The sequence below is a fragment of the Rissa tridactyla genome, chromosome 9, assembly GCF_028500815.1.
Source record: "Rissa tridactyla isolate bRisTri1 chromosome 9, bRisTri1.patW.cur.20221130, whole genome shotgun sequence".
Classification (NCBI taxonomy): Eukaryota; Metazoa; Chordata; class Aves; order Charadriiformes; family Laridae; genus Rissa; species Rissa tridactyla.
The window spans coordinates 43,769,058-43,791,932 of NC_071474.1; the positions used below are offsets into that span (position 1 = coordinate 43,769,058).

The 22,875-nt window shown below is 56.6% G+C and overlaps 3 protein-coding genes across 4 annotated transcripts; 2 read left to right on the forward strand and 1 right to left on the reverse strand.

The window, feature by feature from the left end:
- The first annotated feature begins 363 nt into the window (after positions 1-363).
- GLA (galactosidase alpha) lies at positions 364-6,313 on the forward strand. The gene is made up of 7 exons (XM_054214177.1): positions 364-546; positions 878-1,052; positions 1,268-1,445; positions 2,931-3,022; positions 3,952-4,113; positions 4,691-4,888; positions 5,109-6,313. The coding sequence occupies exons 1-7, from the start codon at positions 377-379 to the stop codon at positions 5,370-5,372; spliced, it is 1,239 nt and encodes a 412-aa protein (XP_054070152.1). The 5' UTR covers positions 364-376; the 3' UTR covers positions 5,373-6,313.
- A 1,485-nt stretch (positions 6,314-7,798) lies between these two features.
- Positions 7,799-10,221, reverse strand: RPL36A (ribosomal protein L36a; the record flags this gene model as incomplete). The annotated part of the gene is made up of 4 exons (XM_054214767.1): positions 7,799-7,868; positions 7,949-8,071; positions 9,727-9,794; positions 10,023-10,221. Coding segments are annotated over 4 exons (411 nt in total), but the record flags the coding sequence as incomplete, so codon positions are not given.
- Positions 10,205-22,857, forward strand: BTK (Bruton tyrosine kinase). 2 transcript variants are annotated; one of them, XM_054214175.1, is made up of 20 exons: positions 10,205-10,428; positions 12,252-12,319; positions 14,214-14,396; positions 14,570-14,668; positions 14,934-15,002; positions 15,579-15,660; positions 17,108-17,236; positions 17,354-17,421; positions 17,949-18,130; positions 18,451-18,513; positions 18,777-18,831; positions 19,159-19,241; positions 19,352-19,479; positions 19,630-19,704; positions 20,032-20,203; positions 20,475-20,691; positions 21,349-21,413; positions 21,889-22,007; positions 22,137-22,294; positions 22,424-22,857. In XM_054214175.1, exons 1-20 carry the CDS (start codon positions 10,320-10,322, stop codon positions 22,493-22,495), a joined length of 2,196 nt encoding a protein of 731 aa, XP_054070150.1. In that variant the 5' UTR covers positions 10,205-10,319; the 3' UTR covers positions 22,496-22,857. The 2 variants fall into 2 exon arrangements, with proteins under 2 accessions (XP_054070150.1, XP_054070151.1); XM_054214176.1 differs by lacking the exon at positions 10,205-10,428 and adding an exon at positions 10,954-11,079.
- The last annotated feature ends 18 nt before the right edge of the window (positions 22,858-22,875 follow it).

The following is a 22,875-nucleotide window of genomic DNA, read 5'->3' on the forward strand; positions in this document are numbered from 1 at the left end:
TCACGGCAGCCCCGAGTCCACCCGGGCTCCCCCTCCGCGCTGCCGCAGGACCGGGCCCCGCAGCGGGGAGGAGGCTCGCAGCCCAGGGGCAGGCCCCCAGCGCCTCACGGAGGCCTCGGCGCGGCAGCCGGGAAGGGCCGGCCCTGCCCACGCCTCCCACGGCAGCCACCGCGAAAGGCCCAGCCCGGCCAGGCCTCGCCCGCGTCGCCATCTGCCCTCCCGCCTCGCTCACGTGACCGCCGCGTCCCACGTGACCGCCGGGAGAGAGGGCGGGCCGCGGTGCGCACCGCTGCTCGTGATTGGCGGAAGGGTGGGGGGCCCCGCGCAGCGATTGGTGGGTCGGACCGCCCATCGTCACAGCGGCCGGGGGGCGGCTATGGCGGCGGTACGGCGGGCGCTGCGCTGGGCCCTGGCCGCGGCGCTGGCCCTGGCGGCGGCTCTGGCGCTGGACAACGGGCTGGCGCGGACGCCGCCGATGGGCTGGCTGCACTGGGAGCGCTTCCTCTGCCGCACCGACTGCGCCACCGACCCGCACCGCTGCGTCAGGTACCGGCGGGGGTGCCCTGGGGCCCGGCCCCGGGCGGTGGGGCGGGGGGTACCGGCCGCAGGGGAGCCCAGGTACCGGCACTGGCGGTGTCAGGGCCGGGGACAGCCGGCCTAGGGCGATGCTCTGCGGCACTGTCCCGTGGCACCCGGTATGCCCTTCCCGTGCCAGGGCACAGAGCCAAGCGGCGACTGGGGCCCTCCCCGGGCCCTGCTCCCGGCCGGCCCGGCCCGGCCCCTCGGCGGAAGGGCGGCACGGTTGCCGTGTCGGTGCCAGAAATCAGACTGCCACGTTCTCTGCTTTCTTTCCTGGTCGTGTCTTTCCCGTGCCCAGCGAGCGGCTCTTCACGGAGATGGCCGATGTGATGGCTGCCGAGGGCTGGAGGGACGCAGGCTACAAGTACGTCTGCATCGACGACTGCTGGATGGCTCCCAGGCGGGATGAACACGGCAGGCTCCAGGCTGACCCAAAACGGTTCCCCAGCGGGATCCGCAAGCTGGCCGACTACGTGAGTGCTACCCGCTGCGGCGCAGGGCAGTGATGGGGGACCCAACAGGCAGCCACGCTGGGAGCCGGGCAGGAGAGGGAAGGCCAGGTGGAAAATGGCTGCGTAGCTGCTTAGCTAAGGTCCTACCTGCCGGAGTGGGGTTTTGCTTCCCTTGCCGGCCCAGCTCCGCTTCCTCCTGCCTCGCAGCTGCCCCATCCCCAGTTCTCTTTCTGCAGGTCCACTCCAAGGGGATGAAGCTGGGAATCTACAGCGATGTCGGGAACAAGACGTGTGCTGGCTTCCCTGGCAGTTACAACTACTATGACCTGGATGCCCAAACGTTTGCCTCCTGGGGCGTGGATCTGCTGAAGTTTGACGGCTGCAACTCTGGCACACTGGAGCTGCTGGCAGAAGGTAGGTGTGGGCTCGAGGCAGCACTGCAGTGGGAATATTCTGCAGGCAGCAGCAATTCTAGGCCCAGGGTGGGCTCCAGGGAGTTGCTTTTCCCTGAGCATACTTATTTGAGGGATTTGCTTACAAAAGCAGGTATGAAACTGTTCCCAAGGCCAAGATAGCAAGTGTTGCTGGCCCAAGTGTTTTTTACCAGTTCAGCCTCCTGGCGCTTTCACTGGTGTGCACAGCTTGAAAGAGCAGCTTCCTCACACCAGAGATCACATTGTGCTGAGCACGGAAACATCGACTGCGTGCTCTGGGAGCTCTCTGTGCAGACTGCCGCCTCAGCTTTTAACGCGGAGAGGCTTTGCCTTTCTGCAGTGCCTTCACTGGAGAGCTCAAAACGTTTCACACACTTAACCCTTAATCCCTTTGGTGAGGGCGTGTCAATGCACATCAGCTTGAAGCTAGAACAGCTTGTGTCAGCCATAAAAAAGGGCAGTTATCGGGGCTTTTAATGGAAAAAAAATGAAGGAAATTCTGGCATGAAAATCCTCCTGGGGCTTTCATTTTAAAGCACGCCAGTGTAAATCCCAGTTCAGAAGTTACTTGCACAGAGGCTGGCAAGTCAGCAGTTGAAAGCTTCAGTAGCTCACTGTGCTGAGGGGGGGGCTTGGCTACAAGCACAAGCAAATCCCAGTGCCACGGGAGCAGATTTGTGGGAAGAATGATGCAATTCAGAAGGCGGTTTTCTCTTGACTGGACTCTGGCACAGTCAGCACCACGGTGTTTGGCAGCAGGAATCCTGCACGCAGTCCTGGCTCTGCCTGGCAGGGAGAACATGCCCAAGTGACAATCCCATCGAAGCCAGTTGGTGGGGCATATGCCAGCTGCCACAGCCAGGAGCACAGCTCAGCACCGTAAGGGACGGCTGAGCTGAAAGCTCTTGTTGGATCATATGTGTAACCCAGATAAAATCTGGTTGTATTGAAGCAGTTCCAGGGGAGAGAGCGAGCCTTTATTTCTCTCTCTGCTGATTAAAATGGACTTAAAAGGGCTGTCTGGGGACAAGGACAGGAAAAAGCTAGCTAGTGCTTTTGAATTCCTGCCCAGTCCATATGGCACAAACGCCTCATAAGAACATACTGCTACATTACCCAGCAAAGCTGTACCTAGCAGCTTGATAGATACCAACTTGTATTTCCCAGGTATCTAGAGGGAAAAATGCCACACAGCAAAACTGCAGCTTCTACCCACGGCTGTACGTACAAAGAGATCAGCAGTCGTGGAGCAATGAGCCTGCCCATGACCTGTAGCAAAGCTGTGAAGAAGCTCACCTGTCCTTGGGAGGCAGGCCACTGGCTGCAGACTATAAGCTCCCCTGTCCTCCCTGTGGTGTTTCATCCTTGATTTTGCAAGAGTTGAACTGAAACCCGAACCTGTGACATTAGACTAGTTCCTCTGACCAAGGAGATTGTGTAACCTCTGCCTGTCCTCTTCCTTTAGGTTACAGACGCATGTCTCTGGCCCTGAACAAGACTGGAAGGAGCATTGTGTACTCCTGTGAATGGCCTTTCTACCTGAGGCCTGTGCAGCAGGTAAGGAGCATTTCTCGAGGCTTATCCTGGGGCTGAAAGTGGAAAGAACAAAAAAGCTTTAAGTGCAAAGCAGCCTCCCGAGAAACTTGCTGCTCTCTAGTCTGACAGAGAAAAAGACTGTAAGGTAGAGGAAAACCCCTTTTTCCTCTAGAGCCCTGAAGTATACCTGAGGCAAGTCATTACTCTGCTGAAAAGAATTAAGTAGGATCCTGCAGCATGAAGGCACAGCCCAGCTGCAATGTGCCAAAGAACACAGCAGCATCCATCTGCTTTCTGTCTCCAAGGAACCAAGCAACAAAACATTGGCAATGCAGACACACGGTTAGCGGACAGTTCGGTGTTATTCCTCCTGGAGGCAGAGTGCTACAGATTGAGCCTTACAGTCATCTCTAGGGACCAGGAGAGAGACTTTAGGACAGCCTATTTAATAGGAATTCCCCACATTGTTTACCGACAGATTTCTGCCAGCCAGGGTCCATGGCTGACATGCTGCTCTCCACCCACAGCTGGCATCCCCTGTGCCACCATGACAGGATGCTGCCGTTCCCTCCCACTGGGAGTTAAACGCATTAGTCACCAAAGGATGTAAACCCAAGAAAGGGCAGTAATTACTGGGATGTTACAGTTTAATCCCACTGGCCCTGTCACACCTTCAGTAAAATAGCACTCAAAGGAATTTTCTAACAGCTAGATGGCTGCAACTGTTCACCCAAGGGAAGCAATAACATTGTCTGGAGCATGGCAGACTGGAGTTACTGGGCACAAGGCATCCTAGGGAACCAAGATGTACTAGATCATCCCGATGGCTGGTGATGAAAGGTGTTATCATAGTTCTCCCCCAAATTATCCCTGATCTAGTCTAGCCTTGTGTACAGTCTTGTTCTTGTACAGTCAGGCTCTCTGGCTAATCACACTAATTATTTTGGCAGCCCAATTACACAGAGATCAAACAGTACTGCAATCACTGGAGGAACTTTTTTGATGTCTATGATTCCTGGAGAAGCATCAAGAGCATCTTGGATTGGACAGCACTTCACCAAGACAGCATTGTGAAGATAGCTGGGCCAGGGGGCTGGAATGATCCTGACATGGCAAGTAGAGCAACACCCACGTCCCTTTCAGCACTGGCAAAAAAACCCTTTCCTTGGCTGTAGGCTGAGAAGGGGAGGGAGAGAACTGGGGGAAGGGCTCTGATAGGGCCCTAGGATTAGGAATCTGATGAGAGGGAGAGAGAACTACAGCTGCGGAAGGTACTGAGGAAGCACTGTCTTTGTGTAAAGCAGACTCTACAAGCAGTGCCAGTTCAGAACACAGATGTGGCAGTGGGAGACGGTTTCCAAAGTGCTTATCTCCCACCAGAGGGGAAAAATCCCTGGGTGCCAGCATCACAAGGAAGGAATACCTGCATCCAAAAGCAGATTCTTGAACGCTGCCTAGAAAGTTAAGGATTCTTCTTTACCTCCACCAGTGGTTCATCCTAAATTGCCACACTAATCATGCCTTGATTTTCCCAACCATCTGGTCCTCCTCCTGGTATTCAGCCTATCTAACCAGTCCTCAAACAGGGGTCCCACCCTCAGCATCCTGTCATTTACTAGTGCTCAGGTTGGTGGCCCAGTTTCTCCTCGGCAGGCAGCGTTACCGGGCATTTTTGTTTTTCTCTCACAGCTGGTGATTGGAAACTTTGGGCTAAGCTGGGATCAGTCGGTGACTCAGATGGCAATGTGGGCTATTATGGCAGCTCCCCTCTTCATGTCCAATGACCTGCGGCACATTAGTCCTGAGGCCAAATGGCTGCTCCAGAACAAAGAGGTGATCGCCATCAACCAGGATCCGCTGGGCAAGCAGGGATACCAAATCACCAAGGTATGGCAGGACCGGGCTAGGAGGTGGGGTGTAGGGCACAGGCAGCCAGCCTCCTCAGAAAGGGGACACTGGGGACACACGGGCTATAGAGGAGTGCGCTGGGTTTGGGAACAGGAGCCCAGTGAGCCCGCTTGCTTCTGAAGCCCGTTTAAAGAGACAGACATGAAGGCCATCAGTTCTGCCTTCCCTAACGTAAACCCTGGGTTTTTTTCCTTGGCAGGACAAGAACTTTGAGTTGTGGGAACGACCTCTGTCTGGTCGAGCCTATGCTGTGGCAGTACTAAACCATCAGGAGATCGGAGGACCCCAGAACTTCACCTTCTCCCTCACCTTCCTCGGCAATGGGCTGGCCTGCAACCCAGCATGCTCCGTCCGGCAGATCCTGCCAGCCAGCAGGGACTGGGGGTTTTACACATGGGTCTCCTCCCTGAGCGTGGAGGTGAACCCAACAGGCACGGTGCTGCTGAAAGTAGCAGTACTATAGGAGGTACAAAGACAATCTTTTCATAAGCCCCAGACTCTGTCCAAACTTCTTGTCATGAGAAGCCTGTCTCCTTCCTCCAAGCAGGGTGCCTTTGTTCTCTCCTCCAGCATTCACTATTTATGTGCTTCTATGTGGACTTTGAACCTTCGGCTTAACGTGACAAATACCTATCACTCCATCACCAAGAGGTAACGGGGAAAGGGGTGCTGCTTCTCTTCTGTTTACCCTTTCTCTGGCATCTCACCTAACTCCTTCTCCAAGGGGCTATAAGGGCCCCAGCAGGGCAGCAACTCCTGTTAATGCCCACTGCCACTACCAACCAAAGAAATGCAAAGGATACATGCAGCATCTTACAGCTCTCCTTGAGCACTTCAGGGACAATGGGGGGAAAACTTGCTGCTTTGCCAGGCACACAGTCCAAGAGCAAGAAAAGCTGCTCCTACCCCCACTGAAGAAACCCAATACTGTCCTCAAAGCATGGGCATCTGCTTCCACCTTCTGACAACTCAGGGACCGACCTAAATCACTGCACTCCTTAGCAACTGCTTTCTTGACAGCTGCCTGCTTATAAATGTGGTTAAGTATCATGCCTCAGGACTTGGCTTTTGAGGGTTTCTCGTTACGCCAGGAGTCCTTCTCACCAGTGGCTGTCACTTCCCTTCAGATGATAAATCTGTCTCCACCCTTCATGGGAACACTAGGGTCCCCTTCCTCGGTGAGCTGCCTTCCAGAAACGCCCATGTGTTTGCCTTCCACTGCTGGCACTAGCCTCGAGGTTGAATAACACAGATCCTTCTGAGACGAGAGGTGGATACTTAATCACTTGTGCAACCATTATGTACAAGTACGTTCTCTTCTGACTACTGCACAATCAGGATAACTTGATTTGTTCTTATTTCTGTGATTAAGCACTTTGATTAAAGCATCCCTTAAAAGGCTAAGCTTTTTCTTAGTTTCACTGTACATGAGTACAGCATGGTATCTGAAATTAAATCAGGTTTTAGAAAATGGGCCAGCTTGTTCAAGTCACTGAGTTCTTGTGAAATTTGTCACGATTACAACAAACAGTGCTCAGTAAAGCTGACAATACAGCTGTACAGTCCTTCTCACGGGCAAAGGCCAAAGCCACTGCTGCCAACAGCTTAAGCAGCAGGAATCTGAAAACACCAACCACATCAGCCAGTGCCGAATAAGCAAAAATACAAATTCTGATAGTCTGGTAACTGAGTGGTCTCAGTCCCTATGAAGATGTGTGAAGAGGCGTTTCTCCATTCTCCTGCTCTATTTCAACCACAAGAAAGTTAGTTTTAAAAGCAAGCTCCACATTGTGCTCCCAGCATCTGCTGATAGTGGGCTTCCTACTCACAGGCAGCATTCTGCTGCCTCAAGTGGACGATCCCGTCAAAGCCCAGGGTAGGCTGCCCTGTAACGTACCACACTCAGCAGCTGCCCATCAGTCACCGTTCATTTGAAACTTCAGTGCTGTGTTTGGGCTTCTTTAAAGGAAAATTCTAAGAGGTGCCAACAGCAGTCAGACACTGGGGACAGGCAGCTGAAGCTTGTCACACCATCGCTTTCAGCGTGACAGCACGCAGCTGGGGGAACCATGGGTATGAAGCTGTCCCTCTCCTGTCTCTGAGCTACCATAACACACGGCCACTGCGCAGGCCATAGCTGAGCTGCAGCACGTAACCACCGCCTAATGGTGCGGGTGACGCTTCATCAGATGAAGCCCCTGATACTATACCCACTAGCTGTCCCAGGGCCTTTGCCCACACGTTGCCCCTTAAGGCAGTACAACTGTTCCCTGTTTGTAAAGAAGGACCAACAGCCAAGTGCAGGGGCTGTTTGTGGGGGTTCGGATTACTGTGGTCCCTACTGTGTTGAAACCATTGCTTGGTGGCAAGGAATTTTACCTGCCACTCCTCTCTGGTAAGGCCTTGGAAAGGAAAGAGGCCTAATCAGGCAGCTCTGCTTGTTTTTTTGGTTTGGTTTGGTTTTTTTTCAATCACTACTTCATCTAACACAATCCAACTTCATCACAGCTTTCCTGAAATGGAACTGTTATAAAAGAGACGTGAACTGTTTTAAATGAAACAAGCTGCAGAAGTTTAGACAGGGCCCTTTTGAAGACAGCCTTCTACCATGGAAGCTCATAAATAAGCCTGTAGAAAAGCAGCACCGCAATGCTCGGGGAGAGAAGCCACTGGTGCAAAAATCCATCAGAGCCTCAGGCTCTACATGCATTTTAAAATACCTCTTGCTAACACAGTAAGGACATTCCAGTCATCGGCAGGGTTTTTTTCAAAAGCATTCAGATTTTACTAATTTTTACTAAGCAGCTTTGCAAGTAACACCTTCCTGGTGCTGGGACTTGCAAGTCCCACCCCACCAATAAGAGAGGATACACAAAACCAAGCAACAGATTATTTCCGAATATTTTAATATGGTCCATAAGAACGAATAGGATGGAACTTAGAACTGGATCACCTGGCCCTGTAAGAAGAGATAGAGCAAGTTTATTCACCACTGAACATTGCCACCCTTTCTCAGGCACTCACGGTACACAAACATACCTTTCTCTTCTTGTCTCCTCCCAGTTCAAAGTGCTTGCACCTCTTAATGGCCAGCATCCTCTTGGACCTGCAGTTGGGCTCCATGCACTCCAGCCTCAGCACAATCTTCTTTGTGGTCTTAGCCTGGGAGGGGAGTAGCAGAGCGTATCAATGAACAAAATTTCCACAAGCAGACAAACTGCTGCTCTCAGGAAAAGCTTTTATCTACACTCCTGAAGAGTCAGCAGCTTCTTCTCAAAGTGTAAAGAATAAGACTACCAACATAGTTCGGCTCCCTCCATTAAAAACAAGGCAGCACCTTAAGGACCAGTACAGGAATATAGTGGATCTGTACTTCACAATAAAGGACACTGGCAAAACCATTCAGTGGGGCAGGGATGATCCCCTGCAGAGATCGGCCTCGCTGGAATTAAGTCTGTGCCAGTGAACACACCAAGGAACAGGCACTTCTGGAGTGCGGGAGAACAGACTGACACTGCTCAGAAGTTCAGCAGAGAGCCAGGCAGATGAAATGCCTGAAAGCAGCAGGACTGACAAACTTTTACCAGAAGAAGCAGCAACACAATGTGCTCAATGCAGACCCGCAGCTACTGAGAAGTCAGATGAAACCCAAAAGACTTGAGAGGGAAGAATCCAAAGCTGCAATGCAAGGCTACTGCAGCTGTAACCACCAGTTACAAGCCTCAGCCAATCATCCATATAATGCTGACTGGGAAGAAACCGAAATGGGGATGGCAACGTACAGGTGGAGAGTGCCAAACTGAGAAAGCAGCACAGCTGCTTTGTGTACCCTGCTTGCAGAAGCACTTTCTGCAAGGTCTCCCCACTTCCTGGCAGAAAGGCAACTTGAAAAACTGCTCATTTTTTTCTTCTTGCTGGAAGACTTCCTGAACACCTCCAGCAGAATACCAGGGCTTTCCATCAACAAGCCAAGTAGCTCTATAACCTTAACTAAACAGTTCACACAAAAAAATCTAACAAATCAGCCCACCAGGTTTTGCTTCACTGCTGTAAATACCACAGCTTTTGTCTCCTCAACTCCTAGGCAGGAGATACATAGAGACACAGAGGGAAAACGTACTGCGAGGCTAAGTCCCAGGTACCCACACTGAAGAGGAAGGACAACAGCAGCAGGTTTCTGCAACTCATCTGTAACAGAATGCACTGCTGTCTTTCAGACTCTCAGCAAAGGCCTAACAGAGCATTTACTGCCGCAGCAATATGGATTTCCCTGGAGACAGTGGTCCGCAAGAAACCAATGTCGTGCTCTGTGGTACCCTCAGGAGTTGCACATGCTTCACTTCTATCGTACCCTTGTCAGTGAAGGCAGCCTCACTACGCAGAGAGCCTCACAAACCCAGCAACAAGTTTCAGTGATAAAATACTGACACTTCATAGGGAAAGCAAGCAGCAGGCTGCCTTTTCCTTCGCCGTGCTCCTCCCCTTTGGCAAGCAATGAGGAAAACACTCTTTTCATTAAAAGCATCACTTCCAGTAAAAATGCTCTGACAGCATCAAGGCTCCCTGCAAAACCTGCTCTGCAAACACACCCTACATCACTGCTGCAAAAAAAAAAGGAGCATCCACATGAGACAGAAACAGCAGGGAAGATGAGATGTGGATCTTACACTCCCTGGACAGCGCTACCAGCACAGAGCTGCCATAACACACCTTGAGCACAGGACCACAAAGCTGCAGGAGGCTGAAGCGTCCCTCTTCAGCTAGGCATGTGGAATGCCAAGAAGGTTTCACGTCCTCCTTCCGGGAGCAGCACTCACCTTCTTACGGAAGATGGGCTTTGTCTGGCCTCCGTAGCCACTTTGCTTCCTGTCGTAGCGTCTTTTTCCTATGGGAGAAAATGGCTCTGTTCAGGCAACAACTCAAGACATGTTACAAGTCCAACTGGCAATCTCTCACCGAGCCCTAGCAGGCTTCAGCCTGCAGCTGCAGAACGCATCGGAAGCAAGCCCCCCGTCTCCCACAGCTATATACTCAGCCCGCAGCCGTCCCGCATGACCACCCGGGCTCCACACAACTCCCCCCGGGCCGTGCCCCGGAGCGCACCCGTCCCTACCCTGGGCGTAGAGGGACTCCTTCCCCTTCTTGTACTGGGTGACTTTGTGCGGCTGGTGCTTGCCGCATTTCTTGCAGTAGGTCCGACGCGTTTTCGGGACGTTCACCTGGAGGGGCAGGGAGAAGTCAGTCAGCAGGAGCTGGAGAGACGCCCGGCTTCCCTTCCCTTCCCCTCGGGGAGGCCCGGCCCCACCATCCCGGCCCTACGGCCTCCCCCCGCCGCAGCTTAGACGCCGGCCAAGCGCCCACCGAAGCGGCCGGCGCCTCGGGTGGGTGGAGCGAGCCGCCACCGGGGCGGATGGCGGCAGATGGAGCCAGACCCACATCCCGCTGCCGCCAGCGCTCACCATCTTGCCGGGCGGCCCGAAGAGAAGGAGCGCCCCGGAAGCGGAAGCTGATGGAAGAGGGTAGGACCATAGAGATGAGGTGTGCAGCGCCCCCTAGCCGTGGGAGGAGTGCCGGGCGGCGGCTGCGGAATGGGGGCGCGGTGGGGGGGGGCGCGGGGTTTGCGGGGTGGGGGCGCGGGCATGGGGGCGTCCGTGGGATGGGGGGGTTGGCAGGGGGTGACTGGGGCCGGGGGTCTGTGGGATGCGCAGAGTGTGGGACATGGGGACTGCCGGGTGTGGGAGGTGGGGAGCAGGGGCAGGAGGGCAGCAGGAACACGGCGCTGACCCCCGCCCGCCCCCCAGCCCCGGCCCTGCACCCCGGTTTGCACATCCCGGCCCTGCACCCCTGGCGCCACGTCCAGGCCCCGCGTCCCCTCCATGTGGGGCAGCTCCTGGCAGCGGCCAGGGCCCTGGTGGCCCCATGGAGGTGGCCCGGCCTGTCTCCAGGAGGAAACACAGCTGCTGCTTTTGAGTCAGAAACCAAAAAAAGGGGAACCGAAAGGGTGGGGGTGGCCGGCCCCGTCCTTCCTCCCCGCGCGGCCGACCCCGCCGTGCCTGCCGCCTCCCCGCCGCCACAGCCACCCCGACCCGCTGGGCTGGGCCGCTCAGGCGGGCGCGGGGCAGCAGGCGCAGCGGGACCCTGGCCGGCCGGAGCGGTGGCGGGAGGGCTCGGTGAGTGCGGCTGGGTGCGGGGGTCTGGGGGAGACGTGTCCCGGCACCACATGGCGCGGGGAGCACGAGGGCGGCGGCAGTGGTGGCCCCATTAAGGCCGTTGGGGGAGAGCCGCCATGAGGCGCCTGCTTGCGGCCTCGCACCTCTGCTCCGCTCCTCGGCCTTGCCAGGGGTCATGGCGCCTGCTCGGGGGGCGGGAGAGCCATCCCGGGCAGTGGGCACATGCTGCCGAGTGGGGGTGAGCCCAGCTGGGGGGGCTCAGCTTCATCCCGCGGCCTGGATGGCTCTGAGCAGGCGGTGGCTGGCCGGCGGTGGGACAGCTGCCATGGGGCCATAGTGCCATGGGGTGCCGCACAGCAGGGCGGTGGGGGGCGTGTGGGTGCTGGGGAATGCGGGGGTGTGCTGCAGCAGGGGTCAGGGTGGTGCATGGGTGCCAGGGACCCCAGGGGTGCTGCAGAGCAGGGGGTCGGGGTGCTGACAGTGCCTTTACCCACTTCTTGTTTGCGCTTTTTGCAGCGGGCGCTGCTGGGGTGCAGCCCTGGGTTTGTTCCTGAGTGTCCCGTGTGGTACATTCCCTCCTCTGTCCTTTTTTGGCACCCTCCAGGCTGCACCTGAAACACGGGGGCTGTGAAGTTTGTCATTTCCAGACCCCCTGTCACCCTTCCCGCTTGCCCAGAGCATGCCAGCTCCCCTGCCAGCCCCCCATCAACCAGTGGTGGCAGGCAGGCTCGGCTCCTTAGCAGGACACGGGCAGGGGCCAGGGAGCCTGCCTGCAGGGCGGTGGCCCAGGGACCACGGTGGGGCACCGTGTCTGATGTGTTGGGCCCCGTGGTTGTGTCAGAGCACATTTGGCCAAGGTGTGACAGTGACAGGAAGTCACATTAGCCGGGGGGGACGACACACAGGACATGCATCCACCCACCTACTCGCCACCTCTGTTGTCACAGCACAGCAGCGATGGCTGGCTGCGAGGGTGAGTCGCACGGGGCACCCGCTTACCCCAGGCAGGGACAGAGCGGGACCGGTGGCAGTGCCAGGGAGAGGGAGGCTGCGCCATGCTGGCAACAAGGAGGCAGTGCTGGGGACAGGGTGGCTGTGCTGTGCTGGGGCAGAACAGCCCTCTGAGATACTCATCATTCTTCATTCTTTCCTCACTGGCGGCACTGTCCCAGAGGAGACAGCGAGGACGTGTCCCATCTGCCCGGCACCGCTGTCAGTGACACAGCTGCTGAGACTCAAGGTAAAGCTTCTGGGGACACAGCACTGCAGTCGGGCTGGGCTGGAGCCCCTGGGCCTGTGCCGAGAGCGCAATGGGAGCCCTCCTGCTCTTGGGACACAGGAACAGCAGCCATATTTTATAGCTACGGAAACTGAGACACTGGGCTACAGGGGGATGCTGGGGTTGTTCTGGGCTCGCCCACCCCCCCGCCAGCAGTCTGGGGTCAGTGGCCACCCCAGCCACCTGCCCTGTTCCCAGCAGGGACCCCAGCTCCCTCTTCCCCAGGCCTGGATCAGCCAGTGAAGGCTGCTTTTTTTTCTAAAACACTCTGACGACTCATTTTTTAAGGTTGTTTGTTGTTTTTTTTTTTAACCACTCAAACAAGCCATAAAGGCCTGAGCCATGAGGGCCACAAGGGGAGGGAAGGAGAGAAGGGAACCTTGCTTGTCCTTAGCCTCTGTGGCTATAGCCACTGTGTGGGGCAGGATCAAGATTGCAGCATCAGGATCTGGGCATTGACAGCAGACAGGGGGATGCCCCTGCTCCTGCCACCAGGATGGGGCATGCCCTGGGGAGAGGCACAGCTGGTGGGACCAGCTCCTGGCATCTTTAGTCCCCACCTGGTACCTGTTGCAAGTGAGCCAATGGCTGTCTCCTGCATGGGGGGAGAGGATGGGCTACCCAGCCAGAGGATGGGCTCAACTCCTGACTCTGGCCCACCTCTGAGTCTCCCCCGGAGGAGATGGGCTGCAGGCAGCAGGGGAGGAAAACAGCTTCTCCTAGGTTGCCCTCCAAAGCTGTGTTTGTAGGAGAAAAAAAGGGAACAATGTGGAGGTGGAGCACGGCACGTAGGTGGTCAGGGCAGGAGACATGGAGGAGGACTCCAAGGGATCACAGTTCAGCAATGGCTCCATGTAGCTTATCAGCTCCCGGTTGGGTCCAGGCTGGAGTCAGGTGTTGGTTACAGCCCTCAGAGGAGAAGCTCACAGCTCCTGCTGCACAGCTCTACAGGGTGCTGGGACCGTCTGGGTGTTGCAGTGCCTGGGAGCAGCATGGAGGGGCACAGGGCGAGATGGACGGGCTGCTCCAAGACACGGGCCAGGGCGGATTTCCAGTGCCCATGAAGGCAGGGCAGCAGTGGGATGCAGGGCTCTCATCCGAGCCCCTTCCTGCCAGTCCCTGGAGAGGCTCAGGAGAGCTTCACTGAGCGGGGCTGGGGGCATTTAACACCTCTGGTTGCTGGCTGGAGGCAGCCCTTCGAGCTGGCCTCAGTGAGCACCGCTCACAGGGCAGGAAAGGGGGCTGAGCACCATCCCTGCACTCCTGCAGGCTCCACGGATGCAGAGGGGAAGGATGACTTTAGGGCTGCTCCGTGCTATGGGCAGCACGTAACTGCGCCCATGTTTGAGGCCAGGACATAACCACACATTTTTAGGCACTGTCCTCCCGCAGCCACCCCTTGCCCACTGTCAAGTCAGCACGTCCCTGGCACGAAGCGCCTGCGGTGCGGCAGGAGGAAACAGCCCACATAAACACACACGCACGATGTTGGAGGGGAGGAGGGAGCCTGCTGGGTGTCACTGCTCAGGCTCTGCGCTCCTCCCCGGGGCAATGCTTCTCACAGCGGTTGTGTCCGTCTGCACACCCCAGGGGCCCCTCCACCATCCAGCGAGAGCTGAAGCCGGCTGGGTTGTGGCTTGGTCTGCAGCCTGGCATCGGAGAGGGGACAGCCTGCAGCCTCAGTGGACATCGTAAATACACCACAAGGACCTGCCTGCACGCTTCTGCAGCTGATTCACCGTGAACCACCCCCTGGCTGCCCCTCAGGCAGGGGGGAGCGTGTACCTGAGCGAGGTCCAGCGGTGGGCAGGTTTTCGGCTCAGCAAGCTCCCTTTCACTGTTGTCCTGCCCACAGCAACCCGGCGAGCACGTCGCGGAGGAGGCTGGGGTGGCCGACATGGCCAGCGTCATCCTGGAGAGCATCTTCTTGAAGCGCTCACAGCAGAAGAAGAAAACGTCTCCCCTCAACTTCAAGAAGCGCCTGTTCCTGTTGACAGAGAGCAAGCTGTCCTACTATGAGTATGACTTTGAGCGGGGGGTGAGTCGTCGGCCCTAGGGCCACAGGGGCTATGCCACGGCAGTGCCAATGGGTCACAAGTTGTCCCTCGCCAGCACCCAGCCCAAGGGGTGGTGAGGCAGAGATGGTGGTTTGCTTGAATATCTCTGGGTCTCACCCTTGGCGATCATTTGAACCAACCCTGTCTCTTGCAGCGCCGGGGCAGCAAGAAGGGCTCAGTGGACATTGAGAAGATCACCTGTGTGGAGACGGTGGTGCCTGAAAACAACCCTCCTCCTGAACGGCAGGTCCCGGTGAGGAAGGCCCTGGGGTACCCGCTTGTGTCCCCCTGTCCCCTCACTGGGGAAGCAGTGAGAGTTACCCTGCCCTGGGGTGGTGCAAATGGGGGACAGTCCCGCTTGACATGGGGGCTCTGCACCCACAGCCTGTACCATACCAGGGGTCTGCCTTGATGCAGGGCACAGGGAGCAGAGGGACACCAAAGGCTATGGGTCCCAGGGGAGGTGCCAGCAGCTGAGCAACAGGATGCCAGCATCTGTCTCTGCCTCTTTCTTCCAGAGGAAAGGAGAGGAATACAACAACATGGAGCAGATCTCCATCATCGAACGGTTCCCCTACCCCTTCCAGGTGAGTCCTCACTGCACCTCCTTTGCTGGTCCGCTCTGCCTGGCTGCACAGTGCTGGGGGGAGGACCCCAGAGGGACCTGGGGCTAAACACGACATTGCTGCCCCAGTGCCAGGTGTCACTCAGCCGTTTGGGGACGCCCTGCTGCTCTCTGTGCTGAGTGGAGCAGGCAAGTGAGCCTCTGCAAGCCCCGAGGAATTGGACGGCCCTATTTAAGGGGGCTGCTTAGATGGAAACCTACTTCTGAGCTCTGTCCTGCCCCATTCAGTCCCCTGGATGATGCTGGAAGGATGCTGGCTGCTGGCTGCCCACTCAGCCCCCAACCCAGCTGCCTGTCCCTGCTGGCACCCAGCGTGGCCCCCAACACACTGAAAGTCAGAGAAGGAAGTGGAAAGTCTCGGGGGAGGGGGCTTATTTATAACCTCTCCGTCATGGTCCCGCGAGCACCGTGTGGGGCCAGCACACAGCAGCACGGCTTGTACTCTGCACGGGCTGCTCTGGGTGGCCACAAGCCTCAGCTCCCCCCATCCTTCCCGGGAGACACCCAGGCTGGAGCACTGAGGCATGTGGTCCTGCAGGTGGTATATGATGAAGGGCCCCTCTACGTCTTCTCCCCGACGGAGGAATTGCGCAAACGCTGGATCCATCAACTGAAGAGCGGTGAGTTTGGGGACTCTGTGGCTCCCTCAGAAAGCAAACACAAGCAATTGGCTGTGCATGTGTCACGACCCAGAACGCTGGGTTTCCGGGGGCTCGCTATCTTGTGGTTATGTTATCCTACGTCTACGGAAGAGCGAGTGCTGATTAGAAACTTCTCCCATGACAAGCGCATTCATAAGGCCGTGCCCCGACATGCATGCTCCCTAACATCCCTGAGCTGACACCAGCCGCTCCTGCTCGGAGGAGGTGGACGCTCACCTCTGTCACCCTCTGACTTCTGCAGCACCACAGCCATCTCGGCTGAGACTTCTTGCCCTCTCACAAGCCTGCTCCAAATTAGCTCAAGCAGGCTCAGAAGTAGTGAGGGCAAGAGGAAATAGCAGATGTGACCACACAGCTGTAGTGGCATGCAAGACAAGGGTAGAGCACCCAGTGTTTCAGGAAACACGGACAAAAAGCCTATTGGAAGCCAGGGAGCGTCTCTCCCAATCCACCCCGAGCCTCGCTAACGCTCAGCTGCATGGGTGAGCTGAGAGCGTGTTGCAGCAGCACTGCGCAGAGGGGCTCGGGTGCTTGCTGTCGGCCAAAATCAGCTGGAGCTGCCCCTATGTGTCTCTTGGTGCATGTATGTCTTTCTGTGGCTTTGTGCTGGTGGGGCGAGATTAGCAGCTCAAATTGACACAGGGAAGTTTGCCCAAGCGAGGCGGAAGCAGAGCAGAGAAGATAACGGGGAAGTTGGTTATTTCACGAGAGCCCTGCTGCTCTGCCCCGGCAGGCAGCCAGCCCTCTCCCCACTTCCCTGCTGCGGGAGGGGGGTTGCTGTGGGAGCTGAAGCCAGTGTAAAATCCACAGGAGAAAAGAGGAGAGAAAATGCTGGCCTTTTGCTGCTGGGATGTCCTCATCCTGCTCCACCCAGAGAAGGGGCTCTCTGCACCCCGCGGAGTTGTTGTGGGCCAGCACCGCGCTGCGGTGGTATTTAGGCACATCCAGTTGTCCCTTTAGGTTGGGGAGACGAATGAGGAAGCCGGTCAGTGCCTGCCTGGCAAGGGAGCGGTCTCCCAGCAAGGAAGGTCTCTGAGCAGCCTGGGAGATGCTAGACCTTTGGGTTGGCAGGAGGGCTGGTCACAGCAGGACCTGTCCCTCCAAGCCCACGTCTGTGTCCATTTGCAGAGCTGCTGAAGACCTTTTAAGCAAATCTGAAAGCCCTGGCCCTCCCCAAGTTTGGGATTTCGTGGCATAGGGTTGGTGTAGCCCCTTCACCGAAACACAAGCAACGAGTTGAGGGAAACCCGAACAGCAGGGCCACGTGCAACTGTGTATCAGTAGCACAGCAGAGGGTGAAATGATTTAATGGGGCTGATCATCTGCATTCAGGGAGCAGAGAGCTCTCTGCAGCAGGCTGGGGGCACAGCCCTGCGTCACACAAATCTCCCCTCCTCTGCCACAGTGATCCGGTACAACAGCGACCTGGTACAGAAGTACCACCCCTGCTTCTGGATCGACGGCCAGTACCTGTGCTGCTCACAGACAGCCAAGAATGCCATGGGCTGCCAGATCCTGGAGAGCAGGAATGGCAGTAAGACACTTGGCACCCTCCCTGGCCCCAGCCCCGGCCCCAGCCCCAGCCCCTGGGGACCACCGCAGCATGATGCCGGGGATCTCTTCTCACCTTAGTCCCTTTTCTGTTCTGAAGGTTTAAAAGTTGGACGGTCACATCGCAAGACAAAGAAGCCTCTTCCCCCCACTCCTGAGGAGGACCAGGTAGGAGCCAGTGTCGGCATGATCCAAGGTGTTCCCTAAGGAAAGGTCTACCTGGGAAAAGCCAACACTTCCAATGACTGACAAGGCATTGCTCAGAGATGTATAGGCCAGGGCTGTGCTCTGGAGAGGGATGTCAAGGTGGTGCTCTAAGGCAGAAGGAGCTTGAACCAGGGGATGGAACCCAAAGGCCCGGAGGAAAGGCAAATGATCTCACCCCTAAGGGTCCACAGCAGGAGCTGGGAGGATAGAGGAGTCCTGATATAGGATGGAGGAGTCACGTGTTAAGCCAAAAGGTAGAGATAAAACACTTATCTTTTGTGAGAACGGGTCTCCAAGGAAGAAATGTTGCAATAAAAAGCGTTGGGGGGGAATAGTCTCCTGGTGGAAATACATGTGGGAGCTGAGATGAATGCTGTGCTGACCTGGCCTGAGCCCACTGCCCTGCCAGGCCTGGGGAGGGTATCGCCTGGGAAACAGTGTGTCTGCCAGCCTCACCGTGTCCCACGCTCTCCCTCACTCTGGGGAAGATGGTGATGAAGCCCCTGCCCCCCGAGCCAGCCCCCAGCACAGCAGGTGAGATGAAGAAGGTGGTGGCCCTCTACAACTACCTGCCGATGAACGCGCAGGACCTGCAGCTGCAGAAGGGCGAGGAATACTTCATCCTGGAGGAAAGCCACCTGCCCTGGTGGAAAGCCCGTGACAAGAATGGGTAAGAGCTCCCACTACCCACACCACTTGCTCCGCAACGGTTCCTTCTCCTGGTGCCAAGGCACTGGTGGGCAAACATACTTCTTCAGAGTCACAGGGGTTAGGACAGGGCTGCCTGCCCACAGGCTCCTGTGTGGGATGGCACATGAGGAGGGTGAGGGAGACTGAAGCAGGCTGTGATATCAGCCCTCGCCAAGCATGAACCCAAATGGGTTTGCGCCAAGGTTTTTGAGCCTGTTTCTACTCAGCCTTCTGGGACAGGAGCCTGCTTTCCCCTTGGCCTTCTCCATCAGTGTGTGACCAGCCCCTTTTCTCCTGCAGGAGGGAAGGATACATCCCCAGCAACTATGTCACTGAAACCAGAAATTCCTTGGAGATCTTTGAGTGAGTAAGAGAAGGTGCAGGGATGTGGCAAGTTGTGCTTGGTCAGAGACTTTTGACATTCAGTTCTGTTAACCTATGCAGCCTGCAAGCCCAGCCTGGCTGGGTCCCTCTCCCTCTTGCACACCCTTCAAGGGCCTCTGGCCCTCTGACAGCCATCCATGCCCTGCTCTTTGCACTGCCTATGCTGTCTGGGCCAGGGTCAAACCAGGCTGGGGGTAGCGGTGGCTGCGGTGATCTCACTGACAGCTGTGTCCCTGTTCCAGGTGGTACTCAAAGAATATCACTCGGAGTCAAGCAGAGCAACTGCTGAAACAGGAGGTAAGTGTTGACTCCCAAGGCTGGGTCCTTTCTACACACCAGCCCTCCGTGGGCTGCTGTCATGTTGTGTCCAGCATGGGACCAACCCTGGCTTGCAATGGGAGGGGAGTATCACCCCAACAGCCCCAGGAACTATCTCTGCTCCTGTGTGATCTCCTCCTGGCTGGCACTTCAGGAGGTTGTCTCCAGACAGGGACCGGAAACAGGACTCCTCTGACTTATCACACCCTCTCCAGCCATGCTGTGATCTTCACTCACTTTAAGTCTTGTCTGTTGCAGTCATACCTCCCCACAACCACCCTGTCCCCTCTCCCCTTTCTGTTTTAGGGTAAGGAAGGGGGCTTCATTGTCCGAGACTCCACCAGCAAGACAGGGAAATACACTGTCTCCGTCTATGCCAAGTCCTCTGTGTAAGTGGATCTAAGAACAGCTTGTTCCTACCTCAGAGGGCCCCCCCCAGGCACCCCTCAGCCTCTGCCTGTCCTTCCCATGCCGCTGACCCCATGTACTGTCTCTCCAGAGACCCCCAAGGCACGATCCGCCATTACGTTGTATGCTGCACCCCCCAGAATCAGTATTACCTGGCAGAGAAGCACCTGTTCAACACCATCCCAGAGCTCATCACGTACCATCAGCACAACTCTGGCGGTCAGTGTTTGGGGGACAGAGTGAGGCCAGCAGTGTTTTTACTGACACAACAGTATCCTCGCCTTCCTGCGCTGAAGGCAGGAAGTTTGTGTTCCCTGCTGGAACGTGGCAGGTAAGCGTGGTGTGGCAATCTACCCTTTTGTGTTTCAGGGCTCATATCCAGACTGAAGTACCCCGTGTCTCCACACCAGAAAAGTGCTCCTTCCACAGCTGGCCTTGGCTACGGTAAGCTGGCCTGGGCTACCTCACAGTTCCCTGGTTGCAGGAGCTGGGAACCTGGCTGTCCCATGGCAGCAGGGCTCACAGCCTTCACAGGAATCGCTTCCCAACACTTACTGGCCCTCTGGTGACAGGTACTGATCAAGAGACACCACAAGCTACTTTGCTCCCCATTCTGTGAGGAACAAGTCTCAGATTTTATGCATTTTTGGGGATGGTTTTTCAGGCAGCACATGCTCGTGAGCTCTTCTTGGGCTTGCTAGATTAGATGACTGGGAGCACCCTGCAGGGATGTCACCTGCACTCATGTTACGCTCATGCTCTCTGTCCTAGGGTCGTGGGAGATTGACCCGAAGGATCTGACCTTTCTGAAGGAACTGGGGACGGGGCAGTTTGGCGTGGTGAAGTATGGGAAATGGAGAGGCCAGTACAACGTTGCTATCAAGATGATCAGGGAGGGCTCCATGTCAGAGGATGAGTTTATCGACGAAGCCAAATTCATGATGTAAGTGGTAAGCAGCCTGCAGGCCAGTGCTGGATATGCCTTGCCAGAATGGCTGCTCTCCTGGGTGATGCAGAGGGACAATCAGGCAGCGTCACGCTCTGCAAAATGCATCCGAGAACGTACTGCCTTTGTGCTGATTCCCCAGTGAGCTTTTCCACCATCAGCTGGACCGGGAACAACTTTCCTTCCCAAACTCTCTTTATTCACAGATGCTTCTTTTGCTGCTTGGCCTTCTAGACGCTCAGAATTGCCCTTCTTGTCCCCAACACAGGAACCTATCACATGAGAAGCTGGTACAGCTCTATGGGGTCTGCACCAAGCAGCGTCCCATCTTCATCATCACCGAGTACATGGCCAACGGCTGTCTCCTGAACTTCCTGAGGGAAACTCGGCAGCGGTTCCAGCCTGCCGAGCTGCTGGAGATGTGCAAGGATGTCTGTGAAGCTATGGAGTACCTAGAATCCAAGCAATTCCTACACCGAGACCTGGTACGGCTGTGGCTGAAGGACACATCTCCAGCTCAGCGACAGCCACAGCATGTCCTAGACAGGGTCCAGCTAGTTCATCAATATGAAGAGAGGCAGCTCCGCAGCCTTCTGTGCAGAGCACCCCTCTAAGCTTCCCTGCCCACCTGGGCATGGGCGGGATGCTCTGAAGTCACTGCTTTGCAGCAAGTTAGCAGAGATAACAGAAAGGGCAGGACTAAGTAGCTTTCCAGGGACAGGAAGCACATTTGTGGCTAGAGCAGGGTTTGTGTTAAGCAGCACAGGCAGCATCATGGCTCAGACATGAAAAGGGACCTCTCGACCCCTGTGAAAATCCGAGCCTGCAGTCTGTCAGGCCTTGGGCTGGCATTGCCAGCTTTCAGTCCTGCTTGATGCTGTACCTGATCTCCTCTGCTGCTGCTTTGCTCAGGCAAAATCCTGCCAGGGAAGTCGCCCCTCCATAGATAAACAGGATGCCTGGAGACCTCTCTTGCTATCTTTGCTGAGGACTTTGTAGCTTGCCCCAGTCCAGGTGAACCTGCAGGACAAACTGAGGCAAAGTGTTAAGTGGGTGGGCGCAGGATGAAGTTCCAGATGGTACGGGGGGATGGGAGAGGCAGGAGCAGGTAGGAGTGACTGCCTCCCTCTCTCCATCCACAGGCTGCTCGCAACTGTTTGGTGAATGACCAAGGAATTGTGAAAGTATCAGATTTTGGCCTTTCCAGGTCTGGTAGATACATCTGTGTCACTCTCTTGTCTCAGTCTCCCATCTCCTCCTTCAGTCTCTTTTGCACTTTAGTCTTTCTCCCCACCATCCTCCAGCCCTGCTTTTCCTCCGTTGTCTTCTGTCTTTCGGCTTCATCTATCTGGCTCAACCTTCTGCCTCTCCACTTTCCACCACCTCTTTCTTACTTCCCCCATCCCTTTTCCCCCTCTCTTTGCTTCTTCTTTCCCCCACCTCTGGTCTCCTGGCTGCAGCTTTCTCTCCACATCCCCTTTTTGCTGTGCTTCTGTGTCACTTTATCCCTTCCCCAGTTTTAACTAACATAGACCTGTTTGCAAAGGGACATTTCTGCCTGTCGCAGAGTGCAACCTCTTGTCACTCTGAGAGCTGTCAGTTCCTTTTGGGTTTGGTCAGTTGCATGGAGGAGTAAAGTGTGCAATCCAAGACAGCCACCCTGACCCATTTATCTGCTGCAGGTACGTTCTAGATGATGAGTATACAAGCTCCATGGGGTCAAAGTTTCCAGTGCGGTGGTCTCCCCCTGAAGTGCTTCTGTACAGCAAGTTCAGCAGCAAGTCTGACGTCTGGGCTTTTGGTAAGAGCACGGCACTAATGTCTCGGACGTCGGGAGGAGAGGGTGGCCCAACAACGGTGAGCTCTGCAAACCAGCTTCAGGCACAGGCGCTGCCGTGCCATGACCTGTCCCTGCCGTTTCCTGTAACAGGTGTTCTGATGTGGGAGGTTTTCTCTCTGGGGAAGATGCCTTACGAGAGGTTTAATAACAGCGAGACAACAGAGCACGTCATCCAAGGCCTGCGTCTCTACCGGCCGCAGCAGGCCTCGGAGCGGGTCTACGCCATCATGTACAGCTGCTGGCATGAGGTAAGCTGCTCTCGTCCTCAGTGATCACCCCCAGCTGCCCTGGAGGGGGCTGGCGAGGCTCTGCGGCTCCCCAGGGAGCAGTGGGGCAGCCGGCAGGCTCCAGCAGGGCTCCCGGTTCTCTCACGGCAGAAGGCCGAGGAGCGTCCCACCTTCACCGCGCTGCTGGGCAGCATCCGGGACATCACGGACGAGGAGCCCTGACCCCGGGCTGGGCCGGCCCGGCCCGCCGACCCCCGCCCGCTGCTGCTGGCTGGTACTACTGGGCTGGCGTTGCCCCGCCGCCCACCGGGACGGACCTGCGCACCGGACGGTACCTCAGCACCTCACGGTCACGGCAATGGCCACTCTCCGGACTGACAGTGGCCTGAGGGGCCCTCACGGCCGCCACCGCAGCCCCTGTCACCCGCAGGGCCCCTCACAGCCAAGGACAGAAGCCGGGGGGGAGGGCCCGGTGCCGGCCGGGCCCCGGTGCAGGCGGCGGCGGGCCGGGCCTGTGCACAATAAACGGTTCCCAAGGCCGACGGCTCTCCGGCTGCCGCCGCGCACCGGCACCGCCCCGCCGCCAGGGGGCGATCGGGGGG

Excerpts from the sequence above, each read along its gene's own strand:
- BTK (XM_054214175.1), top strand. The coding sequence starts at position 10,320 with ATGGCGGCAGATGGAGCCAGACCCACATCCCGCTGCCGCCAGCGCTCA. Across the intron at positions 18,131-18,450 it reads AAAGCCCGTGACAAGAATGG|GAGGGAAGGATACATCCCCA; the intron begins GTAAGAGCTCCC and ends TTTCTCCTGCAG. Across the intron at positions 18,832-19,158 it reads AGCAACTGCTGAAACAGGAG|GGTAAGGAAGGGGGCTTCAT; the intron begins GTAAGTGTTGAC and ends TTTCTGTTTTAG.
- GLA (XM_054214177.1), top strand. The coding sequence starts at position 377 with ATGGCGGCGGTACGGCGGGCGCTGCGCTGGGCCCTGGCCGCGGCGCTG. Across the intron at positions 1,446-2,930 it reads ACTGGAGCTGCTGGCAGAAG|GTTACAGACGCATGTCTCTG; the intron begins GTAGGTGTGGGC and ends CTCTTCCTTTAG. Across the intron at positions 3,023-3,951 it reads ACCTGAGGCCTGTGCAGCAG|CCCAATTACACAGAGATCAA; the intron begins GTAAGGAGCATT and ends TTATTTTGGCAG.